The sequence below is a fragment of the Paramisgurnus dabryanus genome, chromosome 16 (assembly GCF_030506205.2).
Source record: "Paramisgurnus dabryanus chromosome 16, PD_genome_1.1, whole genome shotgun sequence".
NCBI lineage: Eukaryota > Metazoa > Chordata > Actinopteri > Cypriniformes > Cobitidae > Paramisgurnus > Paramisgurnus dabryanus.
Genome location: NC_133352.1, coordinates 28,343,073 through 28,359,272, shown reverse-complemented (window position 1 = coordinate 28,359,272; position 16,200 = coordinate 28,343,073). Strand labels below are relative to the sequence as shown.

General features: G+C 38.6%; 1 protein-coding gene across 1 annotated transcript in view; it reads left to right on the top strand.

The window, feature by feature from the left end:
* Positions 1 to 16,200, top strand: part of rapgef2b (Rap guanine nucleotide exchange factor 2b) — a 124,531-nt gene that overhangs the window by 48,781 nt on the left and 59,550 nt on the right. Inside the window, exons 5-6 of the mRNA XM_073812057.1 lie at positions 7,328 to 7,403; positions 10,854 to 11,021. Coding sequence (XP_073668158.1) covers positions 7,328 to 7,403; positions 10,854 to 11,021 — 244 coding nt within the window. The remainder of the gene's footprint in view (positions 1 to 7,327; positions 7,404 to 10,853; positions 11,022 to 16,200) is intronic.

Here is a 16,200-nt window from a genome sequence, read left to right as displayed (position 1 = left end):
TAGCGTTAGCCGTTTTCATATCATTAGTGCTGAGGGGTTAGTTGTAACACAGCGTTACAATTAACCCCGCTGGGTCAAAATATTTTCAAGCTCACCAAAAAAGTTGCAGGCATATTTCAAAATGCTGCTATGTTTTAGTCAACAAGACACTGATTAAGATGACATAACATTGGTTTTGGTATCTTACACACCCAACTCAGAAACCGAAAAAAAAAACATATGATGAAAAAATTTACTAACATGCCACCAAAACACTCGTTCATTAATAACTCTCTGGAAAAACATTATACATCTTCATAAATTTGTGGGAGATCGTCTTTTAGCAGCGTGAATACATTACGGGAAAACAAATCGCTCAACCCTGTGAAACAATGTAAATGGTCCATGTTACAACTAACCCAATGTCAGTTGTACCTAAAAGGTACACACTTGTACATATCTGTACCAAAATGGTAAATATTAGGACCTTTATCCAAGCGACTACTTTTGTACTTTTTTTCTGAAAGTTCATGTGTGAGTATTACCCACAACAACGGTTGTGCTTAAGAGTTTATTAACGCTTCTCCGAACTAATGTCACAAAATATTTCCGCTTCATAGTCCATGGTCACTTGTAGTGATAAATCTACTTCATCGGCCATCTAAACAAAACAGCTCAATGCTTTTGTCGTCTTTAATGTTTGTATTTATCGCTTTGTAAAAGAATGCATTATGTGCGAAGGCATGTAGTGTTTCTTTACCAAACAACATCGCCATCTAATGGCCTGATACGCATAACTTGACAATTTTTTACTATTTTGTTGTAATGTAGCCTAAATGAGAATAAAGAATAATTAGCATTGGAAAGGCGGTGCTGTATTGATGTACATAATACAAGTAGTTAACTTCAAATTACAATTGGATTACATAAACATGCACACATTTAGCGAGGCACCTTGAAAACATGTGAACAGTAGCAATAAAACAGAGAAACAGTTTTGACTGTGGAATTTGAAAAACCATGCAAAAAAAAAAAAAAAAAACATTTCACATTTGGTTTGCAGTGGGAATATGTCATTTTATCACCATGGCAATAAGAGCTGCAAGTCTCTTCTCTCTCCCTGTTTTATTTGGTTTCTTCATGACTGCTGTGTTGTGTGTCTTCTGTATTGGACAGTGACTTAAGTCCAACAGGCCAGCGGTGCACTTCTTAAACCTAGGAGTGTCATCTCACTCACATACGGTCATTTTTTCCCAAGAGGCACCTTGGCATCTCCCATCTATGCAAAAACATCATATAAGCTTTTTGTAGCATGTGTTTGACGTGCATGATTTTCAATGTTTCGCTCAAGTGAAACAGTTCGTAGAACAGCTCTCTCATTAGAAAGTAGCTTGTTGAAACTTATCTTTTTAATGGCACCTGAAACACACTCACTCTCTGCTGAATGCAGTGTGAAAGTAGCTAATTGCATAGTGATTAGCATCATTAAAGCTGTAATGTTTTGTGAAGTGTTGGCAGAAGTCAGAGTTGAGGTGCCATTTGAAAATGGCAGCACTGGAAGCACCTGGTACAGTGCTTTATCTGCCAAAGCTTACGCAAGGCGAAAGCTGCAGGCTTAATAATCATTAACAATACTTTCTATTGTTACAAATTCAGTTTATTCTGAGTCTTTAATAGCGGCTTTATTTTTTACTATTTCTGAACACAAGGATTGGAAAACATCAACATTAGTTCTTGAAAAATGTGCTGTTGCAGTACCACAATACATTGATGGTATAAAGTTAAAAAAAATGTGATACTTTTAATACGGAGGTACTGGCTGATACAGAATGTACCAGCCAGTACATTCCACTGTTTATAATTTTGTGGTATTACCAAGGTGCTTTTTGACATATCCATATTTTTTGAACAGTCTGAAAGTGGAGCATGTTAAAAATTTCATGGTAACACTTTACTTCGATGGTCCACTTTAGACATTGTATTAAAGGTGCAGTGTGTAAATTTTAGTGGCATCTAGTGGTGAGGTTGCGAAATGCAACCAATGGCTCAGTTAACTGCTTACCTCTCGCTTTTAAAACGCATAGAGAAGCTACGGTAGCCGCCACCATACAAACATGTCATCTTCGGAGACAGCTTTGTAAAAAAAAGTTTGTCCGTTAAGGGCTTCTGAAGAAACATGGCCGCACAAAATGGCAACTTCCATGTAAGGGGACCCTCGGTATGTGGATAAAAAGTTCTCGTTCTGAGGTAATAAAAACATAACGGTTCATTATGAAAGGTCTTTATACACCCCTGATAATATAGTTTTATATATTATTGTGCATTTCTGTCAAGATATAGTTCTAAAAATTACACACTGCACCTTTAAAGGGGTGGTTTACCAAAAATTCAGTTCTGTCTTTATTTACTCGCCCTCAAGCTGTCCTAAACCTGTATGAATTTCTTTGTTCTGATAAATACAAAGGAAGATATTTTTAGCAATGTTTATAGCCAAATAGTTTTTTGAGCACCATGACTTCCATAGTATTTTTCTTTCCTACTATGGAAGTCAAAGGTGCTCCTGTTTCTTGCTTGATACCAAATACCAGTCATTAGATTATTAGTAGTCTGTCTGATTAATATCTGCTAACTAGTGTTGGGAATAAAAACCCCATTTTGAGATTGTCCTATCGTCAGCATGTGAGATCGCCGATACACGATAGTATCTGGGGGCGGGGCATTAGTTTACTCTTTATTTTCAGTAACATTACCATGCGTGATTCAAAAACAAACAGATAATTCCGCGTGACCGCACCGCAGCAACTAGAGCTGTAATCGGGCCTTAAAAGTTAGGCCCGAAATGTCCGGAGCCCGACAGAATGCAGCCCGAACCCGAACGTACATTTAGATTGACAGCTTTTTAAAAGCCCGAACCCGTTTACAGCCCGACATTATTTAAATGTGCGCACACACACAGCTTTTGTCAAGAATGAGAAATTTACACAGGTTTTAACATTATTTATTCATGACTAATAATCTACACGCCACTTGGAAGTTGAAACAAAGAAATAAGTAATCTGTAACATTGTAACATCTCATTCTAAATAGGCTTATGCAATACACTATAAATATGCCAATAAAATTATTATTTCTTAACGAATTAAATTAAGATAATACATTCTGAATTAAGATGGGAATTTGGCAATAACGAAATTAAGAGGCAGGCTCCGCGGGATTTGCGTCGGCACGTCTCCATTACTGCCAACATTAGTCTACTGTATATCCTCTGTCTAAATTATGTAAGACTCGATTCATATTTAGTTATACATTGAAAAACCTACTCACCAAGATTAGGCTACATGTTTTTGATGAGGAAAATCATTAAATCCACTGTAAATGAATTCAGCGCGATCCTGCGCTACTGATTTGAACTTGACCGCTCATTTACCTCACAAAGCCGGAGCGGAAGCCCGAGCCCGCCCCGAGCCCGTGTAAAATGTTAGAAATGAAGCCCGAACCCGCCCGAGCCCGTCGGATCCCGACGGGTCCCGTCGGGTTCGGGCAAAGATCTTCAGCTCTAGCAGCAACCCGCCGATCCGACGCACTCCGCTGATGCTCATTTAAGTTGCATTTAAGCATATATGCGAACGTGTGCATCGCAAATGTTCCACCACAAACTGCAAGTCTGGAAAAAATTTGCATGCATGTTCCTGCTTCACAACCTGTGGATGTTTTTCATCGCTAAAAGGGAGTTTGGGAACTTATAGCAGAGCACAGATGACGACATGTTTGCTCGAGACAGCGCAAGCTAGCACAAAGGTAAAGCTAATCTTTTACATTATAGTGATGACCAATCAGTGATCTACAGTGTTTTCGCGTAACGTTTTGGTATCAGCTCGGGTCGCTTGGAACCCCAACCGAAGTGGTACTAAAAAAAAGTATTGCGTACTACGTACTGCACCCAGTGGAAAAGCTCACAAAAGTAAGCTGAACCAAACCGTAGGGTACTATGTAATAGAAAAGCGACATAAGGGCGCAATCACACTATCCAAACCAAATCGCGCTCGGGCACATTTGACCCCCTCAAGCCTGGTTCGTTTGATTAGTGTGATCGCTCTGTACCACGCCCAGGCACGGTTTGGTTAATTGTGCCCTGGCCGGCTTGGAGCGGTGGGCTCAGGCGTGGAAAGCTATCGTTTCGAATAGCGATTCAAAAGGAGAGACGTCAACTCACCTTCAACTGCCTAACCTTCTATCGCTCGCAGCAGGGTTACCTGAACGTTTGAGCTGCACATGTGACAGTCCAACTAAGCAGGTCGATGGCATGTGAGAGAGCTGTGTGAGTACAGTGTTTAGTGCAAATTATGAGAAAGTAGGGAGGGGGGACAATCGCGCTTTGGGTATGGTTTGGTTTGGATAATTTAAGTGCGCCCTAAAGTGCACTGTCGAAAAAAAGTGTTGTAATGTTGGCATGTTGACCACATGCAAAGAAACTGTGTGGTTTTCCCATGGAAAAGCCTTGCGTTCTTCCCTGAAGTGATATGCGTTGCATCTACTTCATGAGAATTTTGTCTTTTGCATTTGACAAGTGACTCTGCAAGTCACCTCTCTTCATGTTTTAACATGCCTCCTGTGTTTCTCAGACACTATATCTCGACTTTGCATGCAATCCACATAGCCAGAAATTTGACAACCACATGAATCGTTTTATTTTTTGGCTTACTATGCATAATACAGATCCATTATAAATGTAAGTTTGAATTAAATCTCTTTATCTGTACTTTTGATCATTTGGTCTGTTTTTGCTTCACTACTTTGTGTTGTGAGGTCACACTGTTTGTGTGTTGAGGTCAGACCCTCCCTCTTGGCTCAACAGGAAGAGGAATGATGGCAGGAATGTTGGCTTCAGTCGAACACCCCTAACTCTCAGTAGCAAGAACACATTCCCCAGCGCGCATACGCTCACGCAAGATGAAAGCGGCAGACAGAGCTTATTATAGGGATTGTCATGGGGTGTTCGCAAAAATCACGTTGGTGTTTGGTTTGTTAGCAAGGCGTGTGTGAATATTACGTGAGGACCTTGGACACACTTTTTGTGGATTTGATCTAATAAGATTTTCTCATATTCAGGTAAAGTCTTTTTTTTAGATTTTATAAACATGCCTTAAAACATAGAGAGACAGAGAGAGAGATTGGGGCAAGTTGTCACACTTTTTATGCTATGTTTATGTTTCTTATGGTAGGTCAAAATTTTTTGGACACTATTTTAGCTATACAAAAACAAATACATTTCACATTTTTTTAATATATTTGAAAGTGTCCTGTTTTATGTAAATGGTAAACAATTATAGAGTTTATGTAACAGCAAAAATGTAAAAAATTAATTAGCAAAAATATCAAACCATTGTTTTAACAAGCAATATTTTAATGAATAATTGCATTAATTTTAACAAATTAATCAAAATAGCTTTTTTTCTGAAAGTCTTTGTTTACTTTTTAACCCAACATCTATGATGACTTACAAAACATAAATTATGTTACAGAATTAATGAAGCCCTTCTAAGAAATCCCATCTTACCTCTGCCTCGCTTATGTTTAAATGACATTTAAAGAAAGGAGTTTAATGATTGTGTCCTGCTTGTATATTTCATATCACTAATGTTATGAATAAGTTATCGTGCAAAGTGTCAAGCTTAACCACTGATACCTAAAGTGATATCATGCGTCAGATCTAATAATAACTGGTCTGAGTTGCATTGTTTTTGCAATGCCGTTTGCATCGCATTGCATTGCTGCATATCTGCGAGGCTTTTTAGCGTTCGCTGAAGCGTTGCATTGGAATCCTGTTATTGCATTACGCATTCCACTGTACTTCAGCATATCCCTAAACACTCCAGACTTTTCCCATTTGACTTTCCCACCGACGGCACTTGCGTAACAACAAGCCTTTAATCTGTACTGCCCTTATGATGGGGGGGCAAGATTATTTTCTTTGGAGACCCATGCGTTCCTTGCTACTGTTTTTTCACGTAGACCAGGAATGTTGTGTAGTATGGAATGTAAGGTGTGTGTATGAGTATCAGGAGGGGGGGGGGGGTTAACGCTTTATTCTCTTATACTCCTTGCAGATATTCTTTGAAATACAGAGAGAGATGTATAAAAAATGGTATTGATATAAACAGTAGGTCTTAATCTGAGATTTGTAATTGGCTAACAGTGAATCAGGATTAAAACACAAGGCTCATTGTGTGTGGTCTGAGAAGTAAAAGGCTGTCCCACCTGTTAGTTCAGATATCATTTTGTTACTATATCTGCCAGCTGCAACGCTACAGCAACCCATGAATATAAAAGTAGTGATTTAAATGTCAACAGTAGCAATTATTTAACTATTTAAAGAGCTCAGATGCAAAACCCTCTAAGTGCTTTTGACATGTTTTTTTTTTTTGTAAATGAGTATTTTGTTTTATTAGATTCATAATGGATTCTGCCAACAAAGCTGTATTTCTGAATGGCCTAAGGCTGGGATTAAGCAGATTTGAAGCAATAATATTTGATGAACTTCATTTATTAATCTCATGATCAATACATTTTTTGGCAGAGGTGGCGGTGTTTAGTGTCTTTGCATCTGAGCTCCTCATTTATTAACTATTTTGTGATGGGTAGTTTGTTAATACTAATACATTTGTACATATTTGTTCCTTCAAGTGTTTACTGTTACAAAGTCTTACTTTAAGGAAATGTATTTCATGTTTTTAGATGGGGTTGGGGGAGAGGGCTATATTTAACAGGTTGAAATATATATTTAGAGGTTTTGGTGACCTCTCCCCCAGTTAAACCTTGTACTCTTTCTGCGGATGTGTAGATGTAAGTGTGTGTCACCTTTGGACCAAAATGTCCCTGAGCTTCTTAAAGTGCCAGGGTTGGTAAATGAACAAACAATATTAAATGTATGTGTAATTTCTGCAGAACTGAACAAAAATGGCACATTTTTTAACCCACTGTTAGGGGTGTCCATATCATCCCGTCCATGATAACACCGGGTCTAATACAGGATCTCCATATTGCCTCCATGGAAATCCACCCCATGCTTCCACGGCCCCCTCCTTATATATTTAATACAGAGTTTTTTGTGTAGTCCCCCTCTCATTGCACTGTGCTTCTTTCATTACGCTGTGATGTCATCTGGTGGAGTTTTCCAGCTTGGTTGTAGTTTCTTTCCTAGTGGAATCTTACTACTAGGCCAGGAACACTGGCACAAGTGTGTGGATTTGTGGCTCGGTTTGTAAGCCCGCTTTCATTCCCGCGGAATCTCAGAATTCCGTAATTAGCCGGGTGATTTAAAACTTTACTCTCTCCTGTTCTCCTCTAGTTTCGGAAAGAGGTCGGCTGGGAGCTTGCGTCGTGGATGCGAGTGCATCGTTCTGGAGCCGTCAGAGATGATTGTGGTGAGTACTTTTGGATTAGATCACCATTTTAGTTCTATATCTGTAGGTATTGAAACCAAGCTTATGAAATTCTTATAAATGTTTCCATACTCTTTCTTTTGAATTTTACAACTTTGGGATTTGCCATGAGCAATTTTTATTGTGGATTCTTTTATATAAAATAACTCAGCCCACTGCGATTCATTTTCAACATGGCCTTCATTTCCCACTATCCTTGCCCAAAAAATAAACATCTAGGAACCCAATCCATTTTATTTGCTCTATATTTCATAAAGCCAACTGGTATAAATATACATAATATATCCAGCAAAATCTCTGCTGTGCTGTGAAAAGTGCCGTCATGTGACAACATCCGCAACGGTCCCTGTACATGTGACTGTGTTAAATCTCAGGTTTGGGCGATGGGCGATATCTTCGGCAGTTCTTTGTGCCCTCATTGGCTAAGTCATGTGTTATTACTGGCCAAGGCTGCCCTGTAATTACGGGCAGAAGGAGGATATAGATACCGTACTCTCGCTCTCTCACACCGCCCAATATATTCCCACTGCTCCGTGCTCGCCGGCAGTTACCATAGCAGCGGTTGGTACGGTAGCAAGAGATTTGATGTGTAATCCCAAAGGCAGAGTGGGTGTGAAATGTGAGGCTGCAGCAAAATAAGAAGAGAGAGATAATCATGTCACTTTTTGTGGATGTCACATTGGCCGGCGCTTTATGCACCTTACACCTGTGATGTGTTTGATCGTGTGGCATTCCTGTTGTCTGTGGGTGCACACAGATCAGCTTCGCGGTCACATGGTTCTGGTTGTCAGCCTTTGAACGGCTGTGGGAGTGCATTATCTGTACACGATGCTACAGAAACACAATATTCTGTGGTCTTGCTCCTCCCGTAGTCAATCATTTAATCACTTAAAACTCATCTTTGAGCATCAAAATAGCATTTATAAAAGTTTACCTGTTACAGTAATTTATTCATGCTTTGAAACAGCTTGACTAACTCTACCCCCTAGCCTCATTTAGGATATGCAGATTTATGAATATGCAAATTAGTCCCCACCTCTATTTAATCGCACAGCACGCTCTATAAATATGAATATGCAAATGAGTCCCCGCCTCCACTCTTTCGCACCACCTCGGATGGTAGATATACATGTATAGTCTATATGTCAACTATACATAATTTCTATGACTTGAACTACTGAGCCACTTGTTCAGCTGTGTTGATATGATTGGTTGCATCTTAGTGACATAGAGGAAACCAAGATAATTTCAAAACACGGGAATGAGACTCCCCCTGATTTTATAGAGAAAATACTCAGCAATAATGTTGGATGATAAATTTGCACATGGTTTGTCTGAAAACGTATTAAAAACACCACATAGACATATAAACAATAATAAAAAAAAAATATTTTACCACAGGGGGACTTTAAGAAGGAACTGTGGAAGATTTGTACCTATAACTTTCTTTTGTGGGACATAAGGGGAATTTTAAATATGGTTCATGTTGCTGTTTTGAGAATAGTGACTTGTCCGTCAGTCACTAAAATTCACTTTAACATCTTGTTTTGCGTTCCACAGAAGTCAAACTGGTTTGCAAAGACAATAGGTTGAATAAATGATGATGACAGAAATTTCTTTTTTGGTATGAACTTTTCCTTTAAAGGGACACTACACTTTTTTTTTGAAAACAGGCTCATTTTCCAGCTCCCCTAGTTAAACCATTGAATTTTACTGTTTTGGATTCTATTCAACCGATCTCCGGGTCTGGCGCTAGCACTTTTAGCATAGCTTAGCATAATCCATTGAATCTGATTAGACCATTAGCATCACGCTAAAAAATAACCAAAGAGTTAGGAACTATACTCTCATTCCAGCGTAACAATCAAGGACTTTGCGCCGTACCATGGCTACAGCAGGTGCAATGATATTACACAGTGCTTGAAAATAGTCCCCTTGGGTAGTCTCAATCGCAGGGGACTATTTTCGCTGCGTAATATCATTGCGCCTGCTGCAGCTATGGTATGGCAACAAAGTCCTTGATTAAAGGACTTTAAAAAGACTTCCTCTTTTTAGAGCTTACTGTACTCCACTTTACACAGCACATCTATGGTGTCGCCATAGTAAAGGAAAGATTAATAAAATAAAGGTGGCATATAATGATGCTCTTAGAATTTTGTTGAAGTACCCAAGGTGGGAAAGTGCAAGCAAGCTGTTTGTGAATTGTAATGTTTCCACTTTCGGAGCTTTGCTTAGGAAACTAATGTTTAAATTTATGTGCAGGCTTACGGAGTCTAGGAATGTCATTATTAGGTCTTTGGTGGATCCTAACATGAGTGTAACAAGATACTCCTCGAGTCTCTGGAAATATTGGAATCAACATTTGTATGTTTTTTAAATATTGGACACACATTTGTGCTATGTGCTATTTATGGTATGTTTGTTGTGGTTGTTTGTGGATGTTTGTATACTGTGTGTTTCTTTTATATATTATGGATGTTATATTGTGTATGCTTTTTTTTTATATATTATGGACGCTTGTATGTTGGTATGTGTTTTTTATATTTGGACTTCGAGTCTGTTAATAAAGAATAATAATAATAATAATAAATAATAATAATTATTACGCCGGAATGAGAGTATAGTTGCTAGCCATAGTGGCCTAGAAAACCACAACTTTTAATTTTCCATCGGTTTTAGTACACAATGTAACTACAGAAGAGTCAAGTTTTAAATAGGAAAAATATCAAAACTATTTCTTTAGTTTTGAGGGCATTGCTAATGGTCTAATCAGATTCAATGGATTATGCTAAGCTATGCTAAAAGTGGTACCGCCAGACCCGTAGATCGGCTGAATGGATTCCAAAAGAGTAAAAATCAAATGTTTAACTCTAGGGGAGCTGGAAAATGAGCCTATTTAAAAAAAAGTGGAGTGTCCCTTTAAGACTTTCAAAAGAAAAAAAATATTTTAATCGATAAATCGTAAAATATTTACAAGTATACTCTGTAAACATTTTTAAGCAAACTATAACCAACATAGTTCGATATCAAAAAATGTCTGCCATTTACATTAATGCATTTGGCAGGTGCCTTTATTCAAAGTATGTATTTTCCTTACAATCAAACCCATGACATTTGTGTTTCTAACGCAACTGAGCTACAGACACACATAGTTTAAACTAATACCTTTTGGCAAATCAGTTTAAATAATCTTAGCGCCTGCAGAACATACACATTTTCATCCCACAAGAGTCCTTGCGTGCCCACAGCTCTTCAGAAAATGCCCAGTTGTGTGTCTCTCTTTGACGTAGGCGTTTGAATCTCAGCCCACACACACATACAGAACCGACAGGCTCGCACACCCACTGCTATTTTTACACAGCGCCAGCGAGAGGGGTGGGGGGGTTGAGAAGAGAGAGGGCGTCTCACTCGGTTCCTCTCCTCCATGTGCAGGTGGACTATATGGATGAGAATGAGGAGTTTTTTCAGCGACAGGCATCGCACCGGCAGTCTCGCCGCAGGTTTCGCAAGATCAACCAGAAGGGCGAACGGCAGACCATCATCGACACGGTCGACCCCTATCCAGTCGGCAAGCCGCCCATAGGGCGGGGATACCACACGGTGAGTCACATACTTTCACTTTTACCTGTGCAGCTCCTCCCCTGTTTGATTGACAGTGTTTTTCATTTATGTTATTCCCTGCTTGATGCATGTCATTCCCATACTGTATATAATGGCTCATACTGTATGGATGTTTGAGTAGACCAGTCTTCACCCTTATGTAACCCTGTTTCTCAGAACGGCACCGAAAGTTTCCCAACAGCAGCGTTATTTACAGCTTTAGGTTACAGTAAAATCTACCTGTAATTCTTTTGTTATTTTAACTACTTCTGTGTTCTCAAATTGCCAGTGTGGAAAGAACAAGGTTTAATTCCCCTTTATATTCATCTATCCTTAATCGTGATATGCATGCGTTGTTACTGCTGACACATAAAATCGGTCTGCCCTCAGCTACTGTTAGTGCAGCCTGATTCATTCTCACAGTTTTGTTTGAGTATTTGTTTTATATTTTCTGCCTACAGCGTTAGCTTTTTAGACACTTTATCTGGCATGCTGTTGATTCCCACAAAAGATAATTTTGACTTTTCCTACAGTTTTAATATGAATGGAACATGCAGTATAGTAATGCACTTACAATGCAAGCCTAGCAGGCAAGGGTGCATCTTTATTTTAAGGGGCATTTGAAAACATTTTAGTTGTAATTGACATGCCCTCAGTATGGTTTCTGTATCAGTTTCAGGCTGTGCGGTAGTCTTTTGTCAATGCTGAATAGTATGTGCAGGCTGTTTATCTTGTTTCATCACTGTATCTGTACTTTTGTTTAATCCCCTGGTGGTTATGTCTTCTAGCCTATTCAACATTGTTAGCTTTGTTCAGTTTTTTTTTTATTTGGCATGATCCTCTTCTCCTGAATGTGAATGTTGTATGTTAATACCATTGAAAATCATTGAAAGAGGAACTTTATGAGATCATATTATAGGGAATCAAATTGCTCTTACTGTAAATCATACTGTAACTTAAGAACCTAAAGAATAATTTAAAAAGCACCGGGTAAACAAACATCTACAAAACATATTTACATCTTTACTTAAATATTTGTGCCAATTTCAGTATGGATCATTATATAATAATAATATAAAATTACATATGTTATATATTATAGCAGAATAAAAAAGCTTGTGTTAATACGTTCTCATTATGAATTTAGCATGTATCAAGTTAAAGGGATAGTTCGGCCAAAAATGATATTAAACCCATGATTTACTCACCCCCAAGCTGTCCGAGTTGCATATGTCCATCGTTTTTCAGACAAACACATTTTCGGATATTTTAGAAATTGTTTTAGATCTTTCAGTTGATTAAATGTAATGTTACGGGGTCCACCCATAGTCCACGACCTTCAAGTCCAAAAAAAGTGCGTCCATCCTTCTCAAATTAAATCCAAACGGCTCCAGGATGATAAACAAAGGTCTTGTGAGGGTAATCCGCGCGGTGTTGTTGTAGAAATATCCATATTTAAAACTTTATTAACGAAAGTAAATACCTTCCGGTAGCGCCGCCATCTTAGTCGCGTCCGCATTCAGGATGAGAGTTTACGCAGCCTACGGAGGCTACTCTGCTGCTGCTCTGTGCCCCTGCCCTCCGAATTTATCATACGTCACTAAGAGAAGTGTGTACACTATGCTAATACTCTCCCCTGAATGCGGACGCGACTAAGATGGCGGCGCTACCGGAAGGTATTTACTTTCGTTAATAAAGTTTTAAATATGGATATTTCTACAACAACACCGCGCGGATTACCCTCAGAAGACCTTTGTTTATCATCCTGGAGCCGTTTGGATTTAATTTGTGAAGGATGGATGCACTTTTTTTGGACTTGAAGGTCGTGGACTACGGGTGGACCCCGTAACATTACATTTAATCAACTGAAAGATCTAAAACATTTTCTAAAATATCCGAAAATATGTTTGTCTGAAAAGCGATGGACATATGCAACTCGGACAGCTTGGGGGTGAGTAAATCATGGGTTTAATATCATTTTTGGCCGAACTATCCCTTTAAATTCTTTATTTTTACAATGCAATGTAAACTTTACATTAATCATAACAAGAGCATTTGTGTGTTTGCTTTTCAATAATGGGCATTAAATCCGCAGTTTTCTGCAGAAATCTTTGGGCGGCTGGGTGCGAATTCTTTTTTGGCCTGCTTAAAAGGCACATATTAGACCCACTTTTACAAGATGTAATATAAGTCTCAGATGTGCCTAAAATGTTAAGTTTTAGCTCAAATCACCCAACACATCATTTGTGCCCCTATTTGGTTAACGGCCAAAAAGCGCTGTTTTCATGTGTGTATCTTTAAATGCAAATGAGCGACTGCTCCTTACTACCTTATAGGCATGGGCCGGTATAAGATTCTGGCGGTATGATAACCTTTAGCAAAAATACCACGGTTTCACGGTGTTGCGGTATTGCCATTGCAACACTAAAATGTGTTATTTTCAAATGCCAGGTACAATAAAGCCTTTAAATTATAATATGCTTTCAAAACATATATAATATTTTCGTAATATATATTAAATGTAAACATCAAATCAATCACATGACTTCATGATTTAATGAATTTTGTATAAGCACAGCTCATACCTTGGAGACGGTATCACAGAACATTTTAGTGGTTTTGAAACCTTGACTGTTTTAAACCTCGGTATACCTTGAAACCGGTAACCGGCCCATGCCTACTACCTTACCAACAGAGACAGTGTGTGCTTTTGGTTACAAAATATATCTGATTCATAAAAATTAACCAGTCAGTCAGTGCCCATGGGTGTGGCCTTGTTTGTGTGACATCACATTAACAAGAGAATCAAATCAGCATGAGACTGCTTTGGTATAATGGGGATTAAAAAGGAGAGTGTGGTTTCTTTGATTGTAGTGTGGTTGTGTTGTCACAATGCCAACACACATTTACATCCAAACACCTTGTAAAAGATTTTGCAGTAAATGTGCCCTTTAATGACAATGGCCTGTGTTATTTTAAAGACAATAAAAATGGTCTTGAAGAACTAATTTATGACAATGTGGGCATAAAGACCTTTACCAAGTCGACCTCAACAAAAAAATAAAATGAATATGACCACTTTAAAGAACGAAATCCTTTTACAGTTGTTTCAAATCCAGATTTCAAATGAATACCAGCTCTTAACATTTGTCAAAGATTCGCTTTAGTTTTATACTAATGCTTTTGCACCAATAGGCAAAATCAGCGTGGCATCTTTGTTTAAATTTAATTGCAAGCTGTTGCCCTTCTGCTTGTATTTCTTTCTTTTGCTTCTTTTGTCTCTTAAATGTTATTTGTGCCTACACAGCAGCAACATCTCCAACTGTTCATGCTTGTATGTGGAGGCTTTCATTGTCATATTCCATTATAGTTGTTTCTGTGCTGGCTGTTGTATGATCTCTGTAGGTGTTAGCCGGTGTTGTGAATATGCGCCCTTTGTCAGTAGATTGCATTTGCTTAAGTTGTTCTGGCGGTTTGCTCTCAGTCCCATCTGAACCGTTGGCTAGGAAAAATTGGTTGGCTTATGAAAAGTGGGCGTTTCGTACCAAAGTAGATGTGACCTTACAGTTGATTGTGAAGCGCTTCTTTTGACTAATAAATTATGCACTGGTAAATCATGTTTGATGACAACAGAAACCTGTAATAAAAAAATAAATAGTGAAGAATTTGAGTTCATGTTGACTTTAAAGGAGAAATAAAGATTATAGCACCAATAGGGATGCACCAATTTATTGACCTATCATCGATATCAGCAAATAAAAGCAATTGAGGAGCTCGGATGCAAAAGCCACTACCAAAAATTAGATATTAATATTAACCGAAAGCTCTCGACATGTTTTATACATTCATCAAATACTTTCGCTTCAAATCTGCTTAATTCTGGCCGCAGACCATTCAGAAATCCGCTTTTTTGGCAGAATCCATTAAAAGTTTGATAAAAATGCTCATTTACATGAAAACATGAATTTTTTGCAGCGTTTTGCAACAATTTTTCCTACTATTGGACATTGTCTTGTTATTTGAAAACAGACGATGATCAGGAAAGATTATATCCTGGCAGTCAAAACGCATCTGCATTTTTAACTAAAAACTATGAAATCCCTTTAAATCTTCTGCACGTTTGACAGCAAGACTTTGCTTTCATAACTCCTTCAAGGGCGTTGGTCTTTTCTCCACAGATGTTTCACGGAGGTTCAAAGTTGGGCCCTCACATTGACACTTGTTGATTTTCCCCCATCTGCTCTCGTTCATTCCCAACATTCCTCAGGTTCCCACGAGAGCAGGGCCAGTGGTCCCTGAAATGTTTGGGAATTCTTGCTTTGTTTTCATCAACAAAATACGCCATGCATCATTGCGCTGGATTGTTTGTCCCTTGAGATACACTACAAGGAGACGCCACAAAATTATTCCCACCACCCCATCCAGTCAGCTGCACAGTTTTCCCAAACTCTTTACTCTTGTTGTTGTCGTCCGTGGGAAGAGATCCTGGTTTTGTTCTCAGATCAGTAGCAGTGGGCTACGGAAGTTCAGAGTGTAGCGCATTCGAGAAGAACCGCAGCGAATGGGATGTTAAGCTGACGGGTTTTCAGGATAATCCTGTCGTTTTGTGAGCACCTCCACTGTGGGATTTTCATAAGCACTTAGATGTAGCCAAAGGTGAAAAGTCAGCTGAAGTAGGACAAGCGTGTGACACATTTTGATATAACAGTCTTGTAGATTCAATTTTCAGATTGGCGTAAATTGGATGCAATTTCTGGAACCAGACTGAAGCGGTTTTGCTCTGTGCTGCCTGTCTTACTCAAGAAAATGTTAAGCCCTTTATGCCTGAATTTAAAGGAAAACACCACAGTTTTTTAATATTTTACTATGTTCTTACCTCAACTTGGATGAATTAATACACACCTATCTTTTTTTAATGCGTGCATTTTTAATCTTTGTACAGCGCTTCTTAAATGTGTTAGCATTTAGCCTACCCCATTCATTCCTATGGCTCCAAACAAAAGTTTTATTTTGTGCCACCATACTTACTCGTGTTACTACTCACTCTTTAAATAGGGAGAACATGGAAGTGTTTGGTGGTTTCTAAATTCATCCCTGTTTGGAGCCATAGGAATGAATGGGGCTAGGCTAAATGCTAACACATTCACGAGGCGCTGTACATAGATTAAAAGTGCATGCA